The 21,169-nt window shown below is 45.3% G+C and overlaps 2 protein-coding genes across 4 annotated transcripts; both read left to right on the forward strand.

The window, feature by feature from the left end:
- Window positions 1-2,503: 2,503 nt before the first annotated feature.
- Window positions 2,504-14,991, forward strand: LOC119135040 (1-phosphatidylinositol 4,5-bisphosphate phosphodiesterase beta-1). The gene is made up of 32 exons (XM_037272348.1): window positions 2,504-2,862; window positions 3,857-3,934; window positions 4,307-4,375; window positions 4,712-4,852; window positions 4,913-4,992; window positions 5,208-5,261; window positions 5,918-5,993; window positions 6,133-6,233; window positions 6,498-6,661; window positions 7,018-7,164; window positions 7,240-7,397; window positions 7,542-7,624; window positions 7,761-7,845; window positions 7,916-8,087; window positions 8,536-8,591; window positions 8,938-9,034; window positions 9,144-9,228; window positions 9,697-9,821; window positions 10,197-10,351; window positions 10,421-10,588; window positions 10,763-10,862; window positions 10,953-11,057; window positions 11,236-11,348; window positions 11,546-11,696; window positions 11,864-11,917; window positions 12,064-12,241; window positions 12,310-12,436; window positions 13,143-13,219; window positions 13,315-13,404; window positions 13,505-13,562; window positions 13,641-13,727; window positions 13,857-14,991. Exons 1-32 carry the CDS (start codon window positions 2,764-2,766, stop codon window positions 14,007-14,009), a joined length of 3,486 nt encoding a protein of 1,161 aa, XP_037128243.1. The 5' UTR covers window positions 2,504-2,763; the 3' UTR covers window positions 14,010-14,991.
- A 1,615-nt stretch (window positions 14,992-16,606) lies between these two features.
- On the forward strand, window positions 16,607-21,125 carry napba (N-ethylmaleimide-sensitive factor attachment protein, beta a). Of its 3 annotated transcripts, none has more exons than XM_037272391.1 (10): window positions 16,607-16,902; window positions 17,892-17,971; window positions 18,262-18,378; window positions 18,458-18,504; window positions 18,837-18,914; window positions 18,986-19,041; window positions 19,108-19,192; window positions 19,524-19,628; window positions 19,725-19,793; window positions 20,414-21,125. In XM_037272391.1, exons 1-10 carry the CDS (start codon window positions 16,805-16,807, stop codon window positions 20,582-20,584), a joined length of 906 nt encoding a protein of 301 aa, XP_037128286.1. In that variant the 5' UTR covers window positions 16,607-16,804; the 3' UTR covers window positions 20,585-21,125. The 3 variants fall into 3 exon arrangements, with proteins under 3 accessions (XP_037128286.1, XP_037128287.1, XP_037128288.1); XM_037272392.1 differs by having other exon boundaries at window positions 16,610-16,902; window positions 20,437-21,125; XM_037272393.1 differs by lacking the exons at window positions 16,607-16,902; window positions 17,892-17,971; window positions 18,458-18,504 and having other exon boundaries at window positions 18,271-18,378; window positions 20,437-21,125.
- The last annotated feature ends 44 nt before the right edge of the window (window positions 21,126-21,169 follow it).

The following is a 21,169-nucleotide window of genomic DNA, read 5'->3' on the forward strand; positions in this document are numbered from 1 at the left end:
TCATTTTTGTCTGACTAATGTCTTGCGTTTGCCCTGGGGCCTTCTCAATATGTAGCACACGCCCCCGCAAACTCCAAATTTGAACTTTTCACACACAGGCGGTGCTTGATTCAAAGTGCTTTCCAGCTCATCTCTGAGGACTGCTTAAAGAAGCGCTTATGCTTGACCCACCTGGTGCACTTCCAAAGAACCTTTAGCAATGATGCCCTTGTTGCTTCTGTTTGACATCTTCCATTTCAAAGGCTCCTTGAACGCATCACCTCTGAGCCCAACAAACTCCACTTTTACTCCTAAAAACCCCCAAAGTGTTTCAGATTCTTTTCAGTTGCTGCAAGGGTCCTATACACATACACACACACACACACACTCGTTGGTCTTTTATGGGCTTGAAATAGATCTCCACCGCCTACTCTGCCTTATGTAAGATCCCAGCACAGAAATTTGCTGGTGCAGATGGGCTTTGTGCGTGTGCATGTGCGCGCTCGCGTGTGTGCGTGCGTGTGGGCAGGGGAGTTTCTTGGGCCTTGTGTGTCTGCGTGTTTTTTTCTTGTAACATGGCACATTTACAAAACAGCTCTAGTTATTTTTTTCCCCCCTATGACTATTTGATCGCAAGGGCGGCTCAGTGGCGCGCTGGTTAGCACGCCCGTCTCAGTTTGGAGATTGCGGCTTCGATTCCACCTCCTGTGTGGAGTTTGCATGTTCTCCCCGTGCCCGCGTGAGTTTTCTCCGGGCACTCCGGTTTCCTCCCACATCCCAAAAACATGCTTGGTAGGCTAATTAACCACTCCAAATTGTCCCTAGTTGTGAGTGCGGATGGTTGTTCCTCCCTGTGTTTCCTGCGATTGGCTGGCAACCAGTTCAGGGTGTCCCCTGCCTACTGCCCGATGACTGCTGGGATAGACTCCAGCACGCCCGCGACCACATGGGGACAAGCGGTACAGAAGATGAATGGATGGATATCTGATCGCATGGACTGTTGACGTGTCTTGAAAGGGCAGATGTTAAAAATTGAACGCTTTGCATAAACGAATTCAAAACAAAATCGATGATTGGTTAGCTGGCAAACCTTTTACACTCAGTACCACCATTATGACCAACGTTAAAATACATGAGGGGGGGCATAAGTTTATCAAAAAACGAGATAAAGGTTTTATTCCTAAGAAGTATACGCATGTCATTTTATTGTAAGGCGCAGTATAACATGGGTTGGTTTGGGGTTTATGACCTAAAAGTGGAGAAAAAGGGAAAATGTCGGCCCTCGTGTGACAACTGTGCTGCTGCTGTTACACTTCTAACGGATGGACATATTGATCCAAATCTTCCGAAGCCACTTTGCACAGAAGGAGCCTCAAGTGCTTCATTTATGCAGACGACAATTCATCATCCTGTCTCTTTTCAGACAGACGACATTTCGTTTTATTGGGCATAAACAAGACCGCCGTCCCTCCTCCCCTCCCTTGTTTGCTTCCCCGCTTGCTCCATCAGCTTGTTGTCATATCTTTGTTGGATGCCGTGTGGTTGCCGGCTTGTTTGTTTTCATTTCTCAGCAGATGCGTTGTCATTTTCTGCTTCTCCTTGCCGCCCGCGTCGCATTTTGCCATCTTAAATCTCCACGGCCTCGCCCACTGACTTCTCGTAATAATCACTCGTGCCGGCAAACAAAGAAATACGTTGCCAACTGAATTTTTTATTTGCATCCTTTTGTTTTCTCTGTATTGACGAGTGTTTGAATGGTTGCGTATTGACTTTAATACTTCACAAGAGTCAGCTCTCAAATACGCTCTTCCCTGTTAAAACGGACTGAAGTGCCATGAATCTGTTCCAGCACACCCCAAAAAAAAAACTAAAAATGTTTACAGACAAAAATCTCTTTGCACGAATGTGTCTGAACACATTCATATTCATATGTTTTATTATTTGAAATATTTGCAGCTGAATCTACGGGTTCCAAACTATGAGTAAGCAGGGTACCACTATATATATATATTCCCACGTACAGTATGTTCTAAAATGTCCACGACATTCCATGTCATTTCACATCATTTTAAACCATCTTATGCTTCTTATATATTTTCATTCAGCCTTTCAAGTGTCACAAGCAATTTCTCCAGAAATTGCGTTCTGTCTTTCAAAATATACAGTTCCATTTTGTTCTTACTTTCTATTTTGCTTATTTTTTTCCTCCTCTTTTTTTGGGGGGGTGGGGGAATTGTACATGTACTGTAAAAGGTACAGGTCAGGAAATGGCTATTCCTGCACTCGCTCACCTTGTCCATGCATTTGCACCTGTTGAACAAAAAGTCAACCATTTCCTCCTGCTGGCCTCATTTGACCAAAGTGTCCCGCTTTTTTTTTTTTTTTTCTTTCCTCCGCCTCTTCACTTTTGCATTCCGCCTCCGCTCCAGCACTCATCTTCCCCTCGGTCCCTTTTTTACTCTCCTCCTCCTCTCTCCATCCCTTTCTTCCCTCTCATCCCTCCCCCATCTGTGGGAAGCCGCTTTGCGCATGTCGGCGATGAGTCAATTTGTGGAGGCTGAGCGCACGCACGTGTGTTGTCGTCTCCCATAAAGGCATCTGCTTCAGTCTTCAGTCTGTCTGTTGCAGCACAAAGGGGTGGGGGCGGACCACGCATAGCACCACCACAACCACAAGAAGGCGATGCCAAGGAGGAGGAGAAGGATGCAGCAGCTCGGCAACTCTGCCTGTTGACGAGAGTTTGGCAAGCTCGGACCCCCCCACTCCACACGTGCATGAGGAGCCATGGCCAGCGCCCAGCCGGGGGTCCACGCCTTAAAACTCCAGCCACCTGCCGTGTCGCCAACCTTGAGGAACGGCAGCAACTTCATCAAATGGGACGAGGTAAGACGGCTGCAAAAGTGCAAACATTCATTCATGAAACACATTCAAGCTAAAAGAAATGTTTCCTGCTGTCCTCTTTGAGCCAAGGCGCAGATTTCATGGTATAAGTGTCAACTTAAATTCTGAGGACCTTGTTTCAATTGACTCAAAATTGGCACAACACATGATGAAATCTTTACTAGATTTTTTTTTTTTTTAAACAAATCTGCATATTTGTTACATTCATTGACAAAACACCGCAGTTTTAGCTTAGCTCACTACTCTTCTCTGAAACAGTATTTCTTCTATTCATTTTATGTATCTTCTAAAAGTAACTTGTGAAAATGAAGTTTGAATTAATTTTTTTATGTTGTGCATTTTTTATTAAATAAAAAATAATTTAGTCATGTTAATGAAAATAGCAAATTATCATTTCTTAATCACTTTTATTTTTTTAAATAAAAAGAAAATCCAGCACGATTTTAAACAAATTTCCTCTTCTTGTAAGCTAAAATTTATTTTATGCATCACATGTTTGCTTGCATGTCAGCAACATTAGTGTGAGTCTGTATTGGTATGTTCAAGTGCCCTCACAATGGAAACGTGTAGTGGTGTGGTTGCTATGGTAACTGTCATGGCTACCCCTACCTAAACAGAACTGATGCAAAATGTGATAGGAATGAGGTGTGTGTGTATGTGTGTGTGTGTGTTAGAGAGAGCGAGAGAGAGAATGTGCACATAAGTGTGTTTTCTTTTTTTTAACTGCTGGCTGTTTTAAGAGTTGGTTGCCATGGCGACACTTGACAGGGATCTCGTTGGCCATCCTCAGCGCTTCGAGTTCTACTTTTTGGTCGTCGGCTTGTAAATGAATCAAAAGTACAACCACTCGCACATGGTTGAAATTAGAATTGGATTTCAAATGGTGACTTCAAGGCAGGTTCTCTGAAGAAGAGCAACGATGCCGTCAAGTTGGTTACAAGTGTTTTCTTCTGACTTTTCACATGTTCCTCCGCAGGATCTTTCCACTGTAACTCCTGTGACGCTCTTTGTCGACCCTCATGGACTTTATCTGTACTGGACCGACCAGAACAAGGTGCACGAGTGCACGTAACACACGACTGCATGGATACTATCGGGTGTATTCAGTTTTACTTATCCACCAACATTTACTTGGGAGACCACAATTGGTTAGATTCTCGTCAGCAAGACGTCTTCCTATTGTAGATATATAATTGAAGCTTATTATTTGAATTCTGTTTAATCATGATTTAGAGATGAAAATAGCATTACATTATCCGCATGCTTTACATAAATAGGAAGCAAACAGCCTAAAGATGCTCAGTATGTGGCCGTTATCATTGATTGTCAACATACACATAATTTGGCGCCTCTGCAGGAAGCAGGATTAAGTGTGTGCATGTGCGCGTGTGTGTGTGCGCGCGCGCTTGTGGGTTACGTTTTCCAGGAGAGCGAGTTGTTAGACTTGACCCATGTGAAAGATGTCCGGACGGGCAGGAGCACCAAAACTGCCAAGGTAACGCCAGCCTCTTCACTTCCTTCACCTCAGTCTTGCTCGCCTTCTTTGAGTCGCAATCTCGCTGACTCTTTATGCAAGGAAAATGTAGCACCTTGGAAATCATTTCATGCCCAAGTGCTCATTGTGTAGTCCGAAAGCACGACAGTATGACTGCAACAGTGCGCAGCCATGTTCCAAAATGGATTCTGTTTGTTTTTTGGCTCAAAATTCTAAACGTGAAGTCCTCTGACAGCTTTCTAGATACACTCCAAGTATTGACAGGACTTTATTTTGTACACAGTTTGTTCTGTTGCAGCCATTTTCCCAAAATGATTGTGCCTTATTGGCCAATAGGAGGCCAAGCTGCGGGAGCTGCTGGACGTGGGCAACCTGGTTGGCCGGCTGGAGAACCGCATGGTCACTGTGGTGACGGCCTCCGACATTGTCAACGTCAACCAGATCATCTTCATCGCCTCTCAGGAGGATGAGGCCAAGGTACCACGACCAGGACCAGGAGGAGGTGGAGGAAGATGATGGTGATGATGCTCTTTGTAGGTGTGGTGTGAGGAGCTCTTTTGTTTGTCTTCCAACCTGCTGAGCCACAACCTCAACAGAGACCACAGCCTCCTCAAAGCGTGAGTCAAGATACACACACAAAACACAGTCTGGTGCTTTTTGTCTTAGTGATGGGAGGAAGCCCAGATTTTTTGATGAGCCGATTTAGACCGATGAAGATTTTTTTCTTTACTTTTTTCTATCTTTTTCTCTTTTTGGTATATTTTTAACTCTTCAAATAGAGTCAGTCGAATTGCTGAAAAAAAATCCAATCCATCTGACTTTGTTCCTGCAGGTACGTGAAGTTGACTGTGCAGCCCAACTCGGAGGGCAGAATTCCCGTCAAGAAGTGAGTGAAGCCTGTCTGTCCTGTTTGCGGCCAATCTGCTGAGACTTCATAACTTTACTCTTTCCCGTCGCCTGCTTCCCAAAATAAACTCAATTCCATGTGCACTTGGGAAAGCAAAAACAGGGACAGGATCCAGCAAAGTGCCTAATTCAGCGCTGACCCGCTAATGGGCCGGCGGCGCCACATGTGAGACCAAGATGAAGGAAGAACACGGAGGGTTCGCAAAGCCGGATGGGGACACCGTCGCCCTTTCCACCAACCGGGAATTAGAGCGATGCAAAATTGCGGGTCAAACACCGAGAAGTTATAGTTTGAAGTGAAGTTTGCCCCCGGAATTAAATTTAGAAAATAAACTGGGGGACAAGGTAATTCGTGCAACATGATTCAAATGAAGTCACTTAATGCATTTTTTGTCCTTTTTCAGTCCAAGTAATTGTGATGAGAAGCAGAACTCCAATCTCAAACAAAGTGTTTCTTGTTTAAATGCGAGACGCTTCTTTGTAAAAGGACCCCAGCCAAGTAATCTGTGGCATCCCTCCAGACCAGAACTCGTCTGCAGTCCACTCAAGGACAAATTGGGACCGTTACAGAATTTGAAGTGATGTGAGGAGATAGTGATGTGATTTATCCCCCCTCCTTCCTCCTCTCTCTTTCAGTATCGTTCGCTTGTTTTCATCAGACAGAAAGCGAGTAGAGAACGCGCTGGAGAACTGCCGACTTCCTTACGGGCGGGTCTGTCAAATCGTTTTTCTGTTTGTGAATTGCTCAGTGTCCCAGACACTTTGTAGATTTGCCATCAAGCTATTTTCAATCAATTCAATTACATGATAATTTGAAAAATGATGTGGGTGTTCTTGCGTGCACTCAACAGGGTGACGCCATCAAACTGGAAGACTTCTCTCTGGAGGCGTACAAGAGCTTCCTGGAGCATCTTTGTCCTCGTCCAGAGCTGGCCAACATCTTCCAAATGCAGTGAGTGCGCCGCGACTTCTTTGAGCGAGCAGCGTGATGAAGTTGCGCTTGTCCTACTTGTCGGAACACACACAAGACTCACTTTGATGTGCAAGTGCAGCAGGAACGTGTTCACTGCGCTTTGCCCACATTTTCATGTCTGAAAATGCGTTTGCGCACCACAAGCCACTAAAAAAAGAAGTTCTGCCTCGCACCAAATGTGTCATGCCCATGAAAAAGAATTGAAAGCAGTTTGTGGATATGACAAAGTTGCGTTCCCCGTAGGGGAGGCAAGGACAAAACCGTGTCGTTGGATCGGATGACGGATTTCATCAACTTTAAGCAGCGGGACCCCAGACTCAACGAGATCCTCTACCCGCCTCTCAGGCCCGCTCAAACCCAGACGCTCCTCGAAAGGCACCAAAGCGACAAGACGCTGCTGGAGCAGGGTGACATTAGAGCACACGCATCAGCAAGATAAAGAAGAAAAAAAATGCATTAATAAGAGAAATACCGTAATTTTCGGACTATAAGTCGCGGTTTTTTTTTCATAGTTTGGGTGGGGGGGCGACTTATACTCAGGAGCGATTTATATACATATATATGGGGTTTTTTCACTTTTTTGGGCATTTTATGGCTGGTGCGACTTATACTCCGGTGCGACTTATAGTCCGAAAATTACGGTAGATGCTTGACGGAACGATAGATCAATATTTATGCATGGATGGATGGCCGAATGCAAATTCGAAAGACGGACCGACGGTTTATTCACTTGCGCGTGTGTGTCTGTGTGTGTGTTGGTCAGGCCTGATCTCGCTGCAGGCCTTCTGCAGTTATCTGTCGAGTGACGAGAACGGCGTCATCCCTCCGGATAAACTGGACCAGTCTGAAGACATGAGCTTCCCGCTGTCGCACTACTTTGTCAACTCCTCGCATAATACATACCTGACAGGTCCGCCCGCCCACACGTACTCAAGCTGAAAAGTGATCAACAACCCACAACAAAACTTTTATTCTTTTTCCCCAGCGGGCCAGCTGGCAGGAAGCTCGTCGGTGGAGATGTACCGACAGGTGCTGCTGGCCGGATGTCGCTGCGTGGAGCTGGACGTGTGGAAAGGTCGCACAGCCGAAGAGGAGCCCGTCATCACGCACGGCTTCACCATGACCTCGGAGATCTCCTTCAAGGTCGACACAAACACACACTTGGGAAACTATGCTTTTTGGTTACTTACATTATATAGATTTTTACTTACTTATTTTGCCATTGTCTATTAATAAATTTGATTCCGTTTGTGTTTTTTTTGTTTTTTTGTTTGTTTTTTAAACCAGGAAGTCATTGAGGCCATTGCAGAGTGTGCCTTCAAGACATCACCTTTCCCGGTCATCTTGTCTTTCGAGAATCACGTCGACTCGTGAGTTATTTTCATAACAAAATGATTTAACTGCTTTAGAAAAAATTATTTGCAATAGATGACCAACTTTTCATTTTTACCCAACTTGTCCGACTTGAATGCTGCCTCCTAATAGGCTAAAATATCTTTCTATTAGTTTGAAGCAGCAGGCTAAAATGGCGGAATATTGTCGATCAATCTTTGGGGAGGCATTACTGATCGACCCGCTGGACAAATACCCGGTAAGCACTCTTACACGCAAAGAAAAATAGAAAAGATTTGTGACAATGCTTCATCCTGATTTTATGACAGCTGGAGCCGGGCATGCCGCTGCCGAGTCCTCGGGAGCTGATGGGAAAAATTCTTATCAAGAACAAGAAATCGCACAAAGCCTCCTCTGGTGGCGGCAGTGACGTCAAGAGGTTGACGGAGCAGCCGACCAATCAGGACACGGAGCCCGTGTCGCCTAGCAACAACAACACAGGTATAACGACGACATGAGGTGGGCCTTGCGCAAAGTAAATTATAAGTAATTTCAGCTCATTTTTTTCATTATTCATTTAACCACACAAAATAAAATTGAAAATATGTAAAATCATTTTCCGTTATTTGGAATTTTAGTTTTTCCAATAAGTAAATACATTTCCACAATGTGCTGCTTTTTGGGGCCCATAAATTCTTTATTTGGTATAAAGGAACTAATTGTCAATTGATCTATGCCAGCGTTGTTTAGTGACAGGCAAAACAACAAAATGTTCTCTGCTGGCATCAGGGACAATCAACCGCTGTAAACAGGAACGAGTTAGGGTCTTAACTTTTTATGTGAGACCGCACTACATCTACAAACATCTAAAGACTTTTATTGGACATATGATTGAATGAAAATAAAAATGATGCTGTGTGAGTGAAAGTAACCACCCCCTCTTCTGCAGAGATAGAAGCTGAAAGTGAGGAAGAGGATGATGACGACGACGATGACGGTAAAAAGGTCAGTAGTGACGTCACGTTACATTTTACCGCGAATGAACTCAAATCATTTTGCCCCACTAAAATCAATTGCAATCATTTGTCCCGACCAGCACGCCAAATAGAAAATTCGCGTTTTTAAAATAGCTAAAAACAACTTTGGCTCTCCTTTTCCATATGTGAGAGCGCTGAAACTAAAGATTATATTGAATAATCAATACATCTGTTAATTTTTTATTTTTAATAATTACATTCCAAGGAAAATTTGAGGTTAATGTCGAAATGATGAATTAGTTTGATTAATTGCTAAAAGGGTAGAAAAACTGAGCAAGCCACGGCTGGAAAAACATTATTTTTTTTCTGGTCAGGGCTCGGCAGAGCGCGAGGCCGTGGCCACGGAGGAGATGTCCACACTGGTCAACTACGTGCAGCCCACCAAGTTCAACTCCTTTGAGGCCTCTAAGAGTAAGCCAGAGCACTGAATGACAAGCGGATGTTCACCTCGCCATCTCCACTGAGCAGGAAACGTGCTCAAGTGTGTGTCCTGTTATCCTGTGTGTGCGCGTGCGTGTAGAGGCAGCCCGCTGTTACCACATGTCGTCATTTGTGGAGACCAAAGCTCTGGAGCACCTCACCAAGTCACCAGTGGAGTTTGTGGAGTATCCTTAGCAACTGTTGCCACGGGCGACTGCTCACATCCTGACTGCTTCTTTCTCTTTAGATATGATGCCTTTGCCGCTGGAATGCCTTTGATCGCTCATGTGAATATGTAAGCGGAGTACACTGAGCCCAGGGACAGAATATTAGGTAGACCTGCACGGTCTAATCAGATCCAATACCAGAGCCGCATTGAAAATGAAAATCTGCTGCATTTTGATTGGCACTGAGCTACCTCTTTTTTTTTGTTAGGAACAGTTCTCGATATTTTGCTGCACAAGCGCACGAATGATCCTATTGTTAAATGATTCCCTCCTGGCAGGGAAAAAATCAAACATAATTTTCATCTTTGGATCTCATTAGAGTGTGTACCTAATGAGGTGGCCATTGGGTGTATTTCTTTGTTTGTTGTTCAAGCTTAACAAAAATACATTTTCAAATGTCATACTTCTTAACCAGGCACCAACCAGATACAATAAATCGCAGCTAAGTCGGATTTATCCCAAAGGAACCCGAGTGGATTCGTCCAACTTCATGCCGCAGCTTTTCTGGAACGCCGGCTGTCAACTGGTGGCTCTCAATTATCAAACCATAGGTGAGGAGTCCACGATTCCCAGAATTTTTTCTTTGCTCTTTTCCTGCTTTATCATATGGTTGTCATTGGAAGGACCCCAAATTGACCCTAAGGTGGCTGCTTTTTTTTTGACCACGGCTTTTTGAGACGTTTTTGTGGTTCTACTCATGATGTTTCACGTTGCTAATTCAAACTGGTTTAAGGGGCAGAATTTCCAAACATATTTAGGAGCGGTTTGTTTGTGTCAAAGGACACTTGGAAATGATCAAAATGGCAGACCTCATGTGTATTTTTGGGCATGGCTCTTTAAGACCTTTTGTGGGTCTACTCGTGATAGACGTACATCCCCCAAAAAATAGGAGCAATTTGAGGTTATGTGTGAATTCTTTGTCACAGATCTGTCCATGCAGTTGAACCTCTTCATGTTTGAGTACAACGGTCGCAGCGGCTACAGGCTGAAGCCCGAGTTCATGCGGCGTCCGGACAAACACTTTGACCCTTTCACCGAGAACACGGTGGATGGTATCGTAGCCAACACGCTCTCCGTGAAGGTCCGCCAGTAGGAAGCCGCTTCACCTCATTTGGCTCGTGTCAGCTCGTTTTCACGCCGGGCTTTTTAGGTGATCTCGGGCCAGTTCCTCACCGAGCGCAGGGTGGGCGTCTATGTGGAAGTGGAGATGTTTGGGCTTCCTGTTGACACCAGGAGAAAAGCTCTGAAAACTAAAACCTCTCAGAACAACAATGCCATCAACCCGGTGTGGGATGAGGAACCTGTCGTCTTCAAGAAGGTGGGGAACTGATCGTAGCTGTCTCAAGCATGCTTCAAGGGCTGAGTTTTATAGAAAATGGCAGACTTCCTTTTCTGCCACAGCTTCTTTAGATTTTTTAGAGGCGGCACCGACAATTGCTCTTAACATCACTTGGTCAAACGGGGCGCTTATGTTGTCCTGGTTCTCTGCCAGGTGATTCTTCCTACTCTGGCCTCACTGAGAATTGCCGCCTTTGAGGAAGGAGGGAAGTTCATCGGCCATCGCATAATTCCAGTGTCTGCCGTACGACCCGGTACGTGCTGTTCTTTGGCTCTCATCTCCGGTCACGTTGAGATCTCAAGACGATGCTCCTGCTCTGAGTGCGTCCGTGTGTTCTTTCAAGGGTATCGTTATATCGGCCTGAGGAACGAGAAGAACCAGTCACTTATTCTGCCCGCCGTGTTTGTCTACATGGAAGTCAAAGACTACGTCCCAGACACCTTTGCAGGTACGCACGAGGCCAAAGAGTTGTTGTTTGTTTGTTTGTTTGTTTTTATGTACACATGACTTGGCACCGTGAATACAAACCATAAAAAGCACAATAAAACGATCAAAACTGGCTACGCACGCACGCACGCACGCACGCACACACGCACGACCGGCTTGGTGTTCCGTTTGCCTTCCAGACGTGATCGAGGCGCTATCCAACCCGATTCGATACGTCAACCTGCTGGAGCAGCGTTCCAAGCAGCTGGCCGCTCTCACGCTGGAGGACGCAGAGGACGACGTGCAGACCGAGGTCAGAAAGAAAGAAATGTATTTCTTGTCTGGATGACAAGAAAAGGAAAATTACTGCTAGAAAACAGTTTTTCAAAGCCTGTTTGATCTCTGAACAGTTTCTAAATCAATTGGGAAAAAGTTAAATTGTAACACAAGGCTCGTTCAATTGGGAAAAAAATTGATGATCAATTATATATATTCATTTGAACTTTTCAGGACGAAGCAGAAGGCTGCGCCGAGCGTAAAAACGATCCCAAGTCGGCGTTGGTGGAGAACGGACTGAGCCCGGCCCCCGGACCCACGGGCCACGCTCCCGTCGTCACGGCACCCAAACCCTCTGCGGCCAATCAGCAAGCAGCTACGTCAGGTAGTGGCCCTGCCATAGACTTTGAACAGAGGTCTGAAGACTTTTGTTCTGAGCCCTTGACCCGGACTGAGCTTCAAACCAAAATCAGCCTAATAGCATGTTTCATGATGTCATTGTTTGATGATGAAATGTCCCTTACAGGTTTCTTGTCGTGTGTTTACCTTCAGATGCACCCAAACCAGCAGCAAAGAGTGAAGATTTGGTGTTAAGCGTTTTGATAGGTCAGTCTGTCCATCCAATAACATGGGCTTCACAAGGTTCAGCTCACCAACCAAAAAACATACACTGCCCACAAAACAACACTCACTCACCAAATGTCCATACTTTGCTCACCACTGGTGGAATGGTTCAATTGTGTTGTCGGCAGACATGCCCGTGTGCACGTTGGCCACCCTGCAGCAGTCCAAATTGTACCAGAAGGAGCAGCGGCGTCAGTTCAAGGAGGTGAAGGAACTGGTGAGGAGACACCAGAAGAAGACCTCCGAGCTCCTGCGAGACATCAACAACAAGTACAAGAAGACGGCCAGACAGTGCAGCAAGAGCAGGTGGGAAACACACCGGCTACACTCGCACGCGACTAAAGGAGCCTTCACCGACCCACCTGCTCACTCAGGAGCTCGTCCGAGGAGCCTGACGAGCGTCTCCGCTCGCTGCGAGACGAGCAGTGCGAGCAGCTTGCGACGCTCCGCCGGGAGCAGTACTACAGCCAAAAGTATCTGCAGAGGGAGCACATCAAGACGGTGAGCCCACGTCCACCCTTTGACCTCCACCAAGAAGCGGACGCTTGATTGGGTCCTGTTCTACTTGAAATTGTCAAATCACTTTTATGAAAAGCCTGTTTTTTACGTTTGTCATGACATTTTTACTTTTAAGAAATGGCCGTTTAAAAAACTTTTATAGAATCGCCATGTTTGTGGTTCTTTTTTTACCATAAATTTTTGCTTTATTTCACTTTCACAAACTGGCTTGGAATATTCATTTTACCTTTAAAAACTTACTTCGTTTTTAGCTTTGGCCCTTGATGTGTGCATTTCACTTTTGTAACTTTTTTTATAGCTTGTTATTATTACAAGCACATGGCTTTTTTCTTTTCTTTTTTTTATTACTTATTTATAATATTTTATATTTATATTTTAAAATATTTACATGTATTTTTTGACTGATGTAATTTTTCCCCATTTATTTTCTTCTGTTCTCACAAAGAGACCTACTCTGATATTTGACATTAGCAGCCGCTAAGTGAGAAGAGAGGAATCATATTTGTTTTTGGCTGTGGTACTCTTGACAGATCAATCTGGACTTTGTTTTGATGGGTATTAGCGCCATTCACGCATTGATGACTGCGTAAAATGAGCGATGTTTACGGATGTCACGTCGGCCTCGTCGCTAGTCTCGCGTTCCTTTTTATTCTGAACGTCAGATTATAAACTTTTATCGGCCTCGCAGCTGAACGAGCGACTCTGCAGCCTGGCTGAAGAGCATCACAGCGCGCAGATGAAGAAACTCAAAGACATCTGCAACAAGTAAGTGTAAGAGCTCCAAATAGGCTCTTGCCCTGGCTCTTGTGCCATCGTCCCGGGCCGTCAGTTTACTGGTGTTTTTTTCGCCGCCAACTCAGGGAGAAGAAGGATCTGAAGAGGCAGATGGACCGAAGAAGAACGGAGAAAATCAACTTGGCCAAGACCAAAGAGAAACATCTAGCAGAAGAGTAGGATTTCTTCTGATTGCAAAAATCAAGCTCTGCCGTCATCGGATTGAGTTGTTTGGAATGCTTTTATTTCCTCTCTGCGCCTGCGTGTGTGTTCTAGAGAGAAGATGGAGATCAACAAGCTGTACGTCAATGAAGTGGTGCAGAACATCAAACGGGTGCGCACGGACACAAGTCAAGTCGCGCATCTTTTTTCTCTGTGTAATAGGAAGTGGTCCGCTTGTGTGTGCTTATAGCTGGAGGAGACCCAGGCCAAGCGCCTCGAGCAGCTGGTGGAGCAACACAATCATCTGCTGCAGGAGATACAGCAGCAGAAACCCAAGGTTTAGAACAAATAAAATATTATTAATAATAAAATTGGCAATTGGCTTCTCTGGGCCATATTTCATGAAGCTGAGGTTTGAACTTTGACCTAAACAACTTTATGAATCTTTTGAGCGTATGCCATTCAGCTGCAGGGCGCCATCGAGGCTGAGTTCCGGGAGAAGTTTGAGCGTTTGCCTGGCGAGATTCGAGACTTCCTGCAGGACAGGAGGCCGGAGGTCAGAGGGCACAGCAAGTCCCGACCGTCCACCCCCAACGAGATTCTCTCCGAGGACGACTGACCGGGTGGGAAATTCCAAAGCAAGACAGCAGCCGTAGGCAGACTAACTTTTTGTGCAATGACGACTTGGACCATGAGTTTGGATCTTTGATGTGCCTCAACGTTGAGGCATATTTCAATCATCTTCCAACCTACCAACTAACCGAGCTCGCAAACAGCCTGCCGGCTTCTCCCCTGGCTCACCCACCTATCTACCAAACTTTTTGAGTTGCCTAGCAACCAGCTTTCTAGCCTCTCAGTCTATCGTACAATCAAGCTGGCGACCAGCAGACCGACCGTACCATGTCTGACTTGCTGTAGTTGATTTTTTTTTTCCTTTGTCTTTTTTCTTGTTTTGCTAACACCCTAACTAAATCCTCTACCCTGGACTGTGAATGGGTTGAAGTAAGTTTGGAATTTATTTATTTATTTATTTATTTATTTATTTAAGCAAATCAAATTCCAGAGAGTAGAGCAACTTTAGACCTTTCCTTTTTAGGCCATGGGCGCATCTTGAAAGGAATGTGATTTTTTTTTTTTCTCACCCTGCATGAAGTTTGACCTATTTATTTAAGCGATACAAGATGGCAACTTTCTAATGGTGACTTTGATACTGTAAGCCTCATTGAAATGTTGTCGCATACAAACAAGCCATTTCATTTCTTTCACACACACAACACTTTTCAAAATACCCTGCTTGTGCAGCAGCAGCATCCTTGTAGACTTTGTTGCCGCCTCTCTGTGTGAGGTATTTGTTTTCATGATACTTTCAAATAACAGCTCTCAATCAAAAAGCGTGTGTCTGATGAACTGGTACCATTTCCTTTTCCCTAGTCCCCAAGTCCAAATGTTGATCAATCATTATTTAATTGATATCTATTGTGTTTCCGCTCAAAAGGCTTGAAGTGAGCGGGCGATTCAACTGCGCATGCTTTGCATTTTTAGTTTGATTGCATCGTGTTTCAACATTAAAAGATTTTGACGAAAAGCGCTCAGCGCACGTCCTTGGGCCTCATTGTGGCTGCAGAAGCATAGAGGGCATTCCTTAGTCCAAATGTTGCACACACACTTGAATCTTGCACTTTCTTCCCCACTCCTGACTGACAAATCCATAACTGCACTTTTGCAGTCATAAAAGCAATATAGCTGTGCCAGGTGAAGTTGACAAACTACTTTAAAATCTTATGACAGAGGTGTAGTTCGAAAATGTTTAAAGACCTCCAACTGATTCAAAAACACGTGAGCAAGATTTTGTTCATGTTTACCTGTGGGCAACACAATAGAAGAAATTCTTCACACGGAACTCGAAATAGTTTAGTCTTCATAATTGTTAGCTGTGAAGTATGACAATTCAACTGCACTTTGAAGAAAGCAAAGTGATGCGCACAAAATGCTAATTGACCAAAGCCAATGCTTGTTCACCTGCGCAGGTCCAACACAGGCCGAGGGTGACTGACACACACACACACACACACACACACACCCCTCCCCCTCCACACGAGCAGCCCCTGTGCCTCTCTGCCGATAGCGTGAGGAGGACACTTGCTGCTATCAACACCCGTAAGGCAGCAGGCCCAGACAACATCCCAGGTCGAGCGCTGAAGGACTGCGCTGAGGAGCTTAAGGGTGTCTTCACAGACATCTTTGACACTTCCCTGCAGCAAGCCATCGTCCCATCATGTTTCAAGGCTGCCACCATCATACCTGTGCCGAAGAAAACTGCCCCATCCTGCTTCAATGACTACCGCCCCATGGCACGGACACCCATCATCATGAAGTGCTTTGAGCGGCTTGTCATGACACACATCAGATCCATTCTCCCCCCCCACCCTTGACCCCTTCCAGTTTGCATACCGAGCCAAACGGTCCTCTGAGGATGCAATCTGCTCTGCCCTCCACTCAGCCCTCACCCACCTGGAAAAAAGAGACTCGTACGTGAGATTGCGGTTTGTGGACTTCAGTTCTGCATTCAACACCATTGTACCACAATGACTCATCTGCAAACTCGACAAACTGGGCCTCAGTACCTACCTCTGCAACTGGCTACTGGACCTCCTCTGTCAGAGGCCTCAAGTAGTACGTGTTGGCGACAATATCATCACGCTGAGCACGGGGGCCCCCCAAGGCTGCGTGCTCAGTCCGCTGCTCTTCACCCTGCTGACGCATGACTGCACTGCAACTTACAGTAACAACCGCGTGCTGAAATATGCCGACGACACGACTCTGGTGGGTCTCATCACCGGGGGCGACGAGACTCAATACAGGTTGGAGGCCGACCTTCTGATCACGTGGTGCAGGGACAACAAACTCCTGCTGGACGTCAGCAAGACCAAGGAGATTGTTGTTGACTTCCGGAAGGGTCACACCCAACACCTGCCACTGGCCATCGATTTTCTTTTTCGGGGGTGCAGCCGGGGGCACTGGGCATCAAAAGTTGTCCAAAAAGATCCAACTGTCAGCAAAAGCAGCTATAAGCATACTTCAAAATCAATCATAATTGATCTTGAAATGATTTGCGATTCTATGTTGCTACTGAAAGCGTTGTGCCTCTGGTTTTGTGCAGTTCGCTTTTCATCCAGCCAGTGGAGCTCGCGAGGTGCTCCTCTTACTTTTTCCGAAGAAGAAGAGCAACGCTGAACTGCTTTCAGCCTCAGCACCAGCGGGCACTTCTATCCTCCCGCCTCCCTCCCTCCCTCCTCCCTCTCTCCAGCATCACAGCGGGCTCTTCTGTCTTCTTACCTTCGCCCCCACTGCGGAACATCGGGCCGTTTCCCTGACCTTCGCCAGACAGCAGTGCACAGCCACCCGCGGGTCACCATGGACAACAGCGGCAAAGAGAAGGAGGCCATGCAGCTCATGGCCGACGCCGACAAGAAGGTCAAAGCGTCCGGCTCGTTTCTCGGCGGAATGTTTGGGTAAATGGCCGTTGGACTCCCGTTCACGTGAATATCGTCTACGTGTATGTTTACATCTCTCTCGTGTTGCGTATGCGGCACATTCGTCTAAATGTGACGTCATTATTTCAGGGCGTTCTTTTATGCCTTGCTAAAATGGAAGGGATGGATGGATGGAGGGATGGATGAATGGGTGGATGGATGGATGTTTTGCTTGTCAGTCACGATGAGATCTCGCGGGGGCATTGTGTGTTATTCGGTCTATTTGCAAACGTCGTCACTCGCACTGCGTGTGCCTGTCACACACCGTGCGTGTATAAATAAAACCAATAAAAAAAACACCCCATCCACTTCTGCGTGGTGCGCGAGGGATACCATCATGAGACGAGTCGCTTCGTGCGTGGCAGCGATGGAAGAGATGCGCATGCGTGTTTGGTGCAACTCTTGGGGCTACGAAAAACACGATATTGCGCATTTTCAATCGGCGTCTGATCGTATAATTGTCGTCTCATTGTTTAGAAAGTTTTCAGAAAAAATGACGACAAATTCAATAAACAAAAATAATTCAGGTGACCTAATTCAGCATTTACATATTACTGTGACCACAATTACTGATAAAAGCAGACCTAAACCTATTTTATTTTGCCAGCAAAATGCATTGGTATGATTTATTGATATTGTGACAGCATTTAAAAATGACTTGGTGCAGTACAGTGATAGTGGTACAGTAAAGTTCCTTCATTATTACGATGATGCTTATGATGATGATGATTATCCTGTTGGTGGTATGAAGAGCTGTATGTATTCTTCACACTGACTGACGGTTGAGTGTAAACAAACAATTGCAGTTTTGTGCATTTGTTAGTGCTCAAGCTCACATTCCTAATAATGCTAATTTCAAGCTGAGTCACAACGACAGTAACATTTGAGCAAATCGAAGCATGGCCCCGGGCCACATAATGATTGTTTTTGCTTGTGTGTCCACCCATGCACCTGCTACATGTGTGCAGTGGAAACCACAAGGTAGAGGATGCCTGTGAGATGTATGCTCGAGCAGCTAACATGTTCAAGATGGCAAAGAACTGGAGCGGTGAGAAGACACACACACACACACACACACACACAGACTCACAATTCCAAGGTGACCAGTAGACAGATGCATAAACGTGCTGGCAAGCACAAAGGCCATTCGTGGCTCAGCCAATTGAAAGTTGACAATAATGTGCTTCGTACGCAGCTACATTTTCTATTCTATGAAATGCTTTTTTGCGATACATCTATGAAATTTTCATTGTCTATTTAGCAGCACAACAACTTGAGAGCAACACTCGTGAGCAAAGCAGCAGTCATCATGTATGTTTTTGTGTGTTCGTGCGTTAGCTGCAGGAAATGCGTTCTGCCAGGCGGCCCGGCTCCACATGCAGCTTCAAAACAAGCTGGACTCGGCCACCAGCTTTGTGGATGCAGGCAACGCTTACAAGAAGGCTGATCCGCAGGGTGAGACGTGCCATCTCAAGCACACTGGCTGGGCCGCAGTGTATATGGAAACAAACGTGCATTGTCGCTTTCTCTGCAGAGGCCATCAACTGTCTCAATCAAGCCATTGACATCTACACTGACATGGTGAGTGGCATCTTGTGTGCATTTGTGAGTGCCGTCTTGTTTTCGGGATCTGTATTAACTTATTCTAATCTTTCAGCAGAGATCACACAGCATTGCAATTCATTCACACAAAATTGTTTGTTAATGTGCAAACATGTCAAATTTAGCAGTTAGGCTAAATGCTATCTTGTTTTTATTCCATTTGATTGATCATTCACACGCAATTCATTATTAGTCATTGCACCAAAGAGCATATTTCAGTCATAATAGCTTCTTTAAGACTATTATAAAGATGTGTCCTGTAAAGTAGTATTTGTGGCATTTTTACATATTATATGTATGATGACTTGCAGGGTCGCTTCACCATCGCTGCCAAACATCACATCACCATCGCAGAGGTCTATGAGTCGGAGTTGGTGGACATTGAGAAGGTGAAACACAACAACTTTTCTTCCTCAGTCCCCATCATGGCCATCGTCCGTGTGGCGTTTGTGTCCCGCAGGCCATCGCACACTACGAGCAAGCGGCAGACTACTACAAAGGGGAAGAGTCAAACAGGTACTTTTTGGAGGCAGTGTGGTGAGCGCCGCGGAAACCCCGACTTTAGCCGTTGTGTCGTTTCAGTTCGGCCAACAAGTGTTTGCTGAAGGTGGGCCACTACAGCGCCCAGCTGGAGCAGTACCAGAAGGCCATCGAGATCTATGAACAGGTGGCGTTTCGTGATGGATGGATGGATGGATGGATGGATGGATGGATGGATGGATGGATGGATGGATGGATGGATGGATGGATGGAAAGACGGACGGACGGACGGACGGACGGGTGGACGGACGGATGGATGGTCTGAACAAAATGTACACCTTGGAATTTCCTGATGCCCGCATCACTCATCAAAGAGTGGTTAAGAATTCTACTAAAAGTGTGTGTTTGGCCAGAAGCTGAAAATGGCTGATGACCAATACCAATCAACTCTATCAAAGAATGATGCCTAGTGTGCGTCTGTGCGTGTGCATGTGTGTGTGTGTGTGTGTCTGTCTCAGGTGGCCATGAACACCATGGACAACCCTTTGTTGAAGTACAATGCCAAAGAATATTTCTTCAAGGCTTCCCTATGTCACTTCATCGTGGATGAGCTCAACGCCAAGGTCACACACCTGCCAACTAAGCATTGCGCACAAACCCACCTTGCTCCATTTGTTGTCATTATTTGCATGACTTGACACCTAACTGTATGTTTGCAGTTGGCCATCGAGAAGTATGAGGAGATGTTCCCCGCTTTCTCAGATTCAAGAGAGCTGAAGCTGTTAAAGGTAAAATGTATTTTGTCACTTTTTTTAATGAACATGAATGTACTGCTCTGTGAGGTTTTCAAGCCTTTTGCTAGCACAGCTGTCTGCTTTTCATCATATTTCAGAAAAGGCTATATCAACCCAAAAAAAAGTAATGATTTACTTGATTTGACTTTTTTTAGATTGACTTTTTTTTTTAAAAATGTTTGTTATTATGCATACAGTATATACAAGTGTAAAAAGAATGCTTGCCAATGTGGGGGGTTGGGTTTCAAACCACCCCTACTACAAGGGAAATCCACATTATAGAAATACCCATTTGAAATCCATTGGACGCATGCTCTTATGAAATTTACGGCACTATATTTAGTCCCCAAAGGTCTTTATGTTTTATGTATTTATGATCTTGGATAACCTCAATCAATGTGAAATGAATACAAACAGGTATGTAATGTCCTTGAGTGTGCACCTAATATAGTGATGTGTGTCCTCACATGATCTACTACATGCGTTTATTTTCCTATATGGTGCACAAATGTGAATGAAATGAAAACAAGCCCAAGTTGCTACAACACGGGGCTTAATACAGGTTTGAATGCACGCCATGCTCATTCTTCTCATTGTGCATTATTTTGACATAGCCTTCTCGTCGGTGTGCACACAGAAACTTCTGGAGGCTCACGAAGAGCAGAACAGCGAAGCCTTCACCGAGGCCGTCAAGGAGTTTGATTCAGTTTCCCGCCTGGACCAGTGGCTCACCACCATGTTGCTGCGCATCAAGAAGACCATCCAGGGGGACGCCGGGGACCTGAAGTAGAGCAAGGTGGCGGGCGGGCAGCTCAGTGGCCACAAGCTGAACTTGTACATATCAGTCTGCATGTGATCAAACCAAACAAGCTAAGCATCACCGGTAGACCACCTCTGTGTGTCCCTACTCATGCTCACACACACACATACATACACACACACACTGTATTGTAACACTGGAAAAGTATGAATGGGTTTGTGTGAATATGCGTGCTGCTTATTTGATAGGGAATATGAGCAGATAATAAGGAATATATATGTTTAAGATATTTAATTTTCCATATGGACATTTATTGTTTATTATGGTGCTCAGTGTTAATAATTTGCCCTTTTTTGGTTGTGTCCACTCTTCAGTGACATCATCACTCACTGCTCGTCTCCCATAGCGACCACTCCAGGGCCTGATTTATGCATGTCTGTGCTCATGTTGATGTGTTCGCTGTGTCGTGCTTAACTGTGGGAAAAAGCACTCGTGCCTGTTGTCTGGTATCGTTTGTGGGCAATGGGTAAAAACGTATCTTGAAATAAATACATTATCATGACAGATATTGTGTGTTTCGTTTTTTTTCCCTACAAATTGAATGAGCCGA

The sequence above is a fragment of the Syngnathus acus genome, chromosome 15 (genome assembly GCF_901709675.1).
Source record: "Syngnathus acus chromosome 15, fSynAcu1.2, whole genome shotgun sequence".
Taxonomy (NCBI): domain Eukaryota; kingdom Metazoa; phylum Chordata; class Actinopteri; order Syngnathiformes; family Syngnathidae; genus Syngnathus; species Syngnathus acus.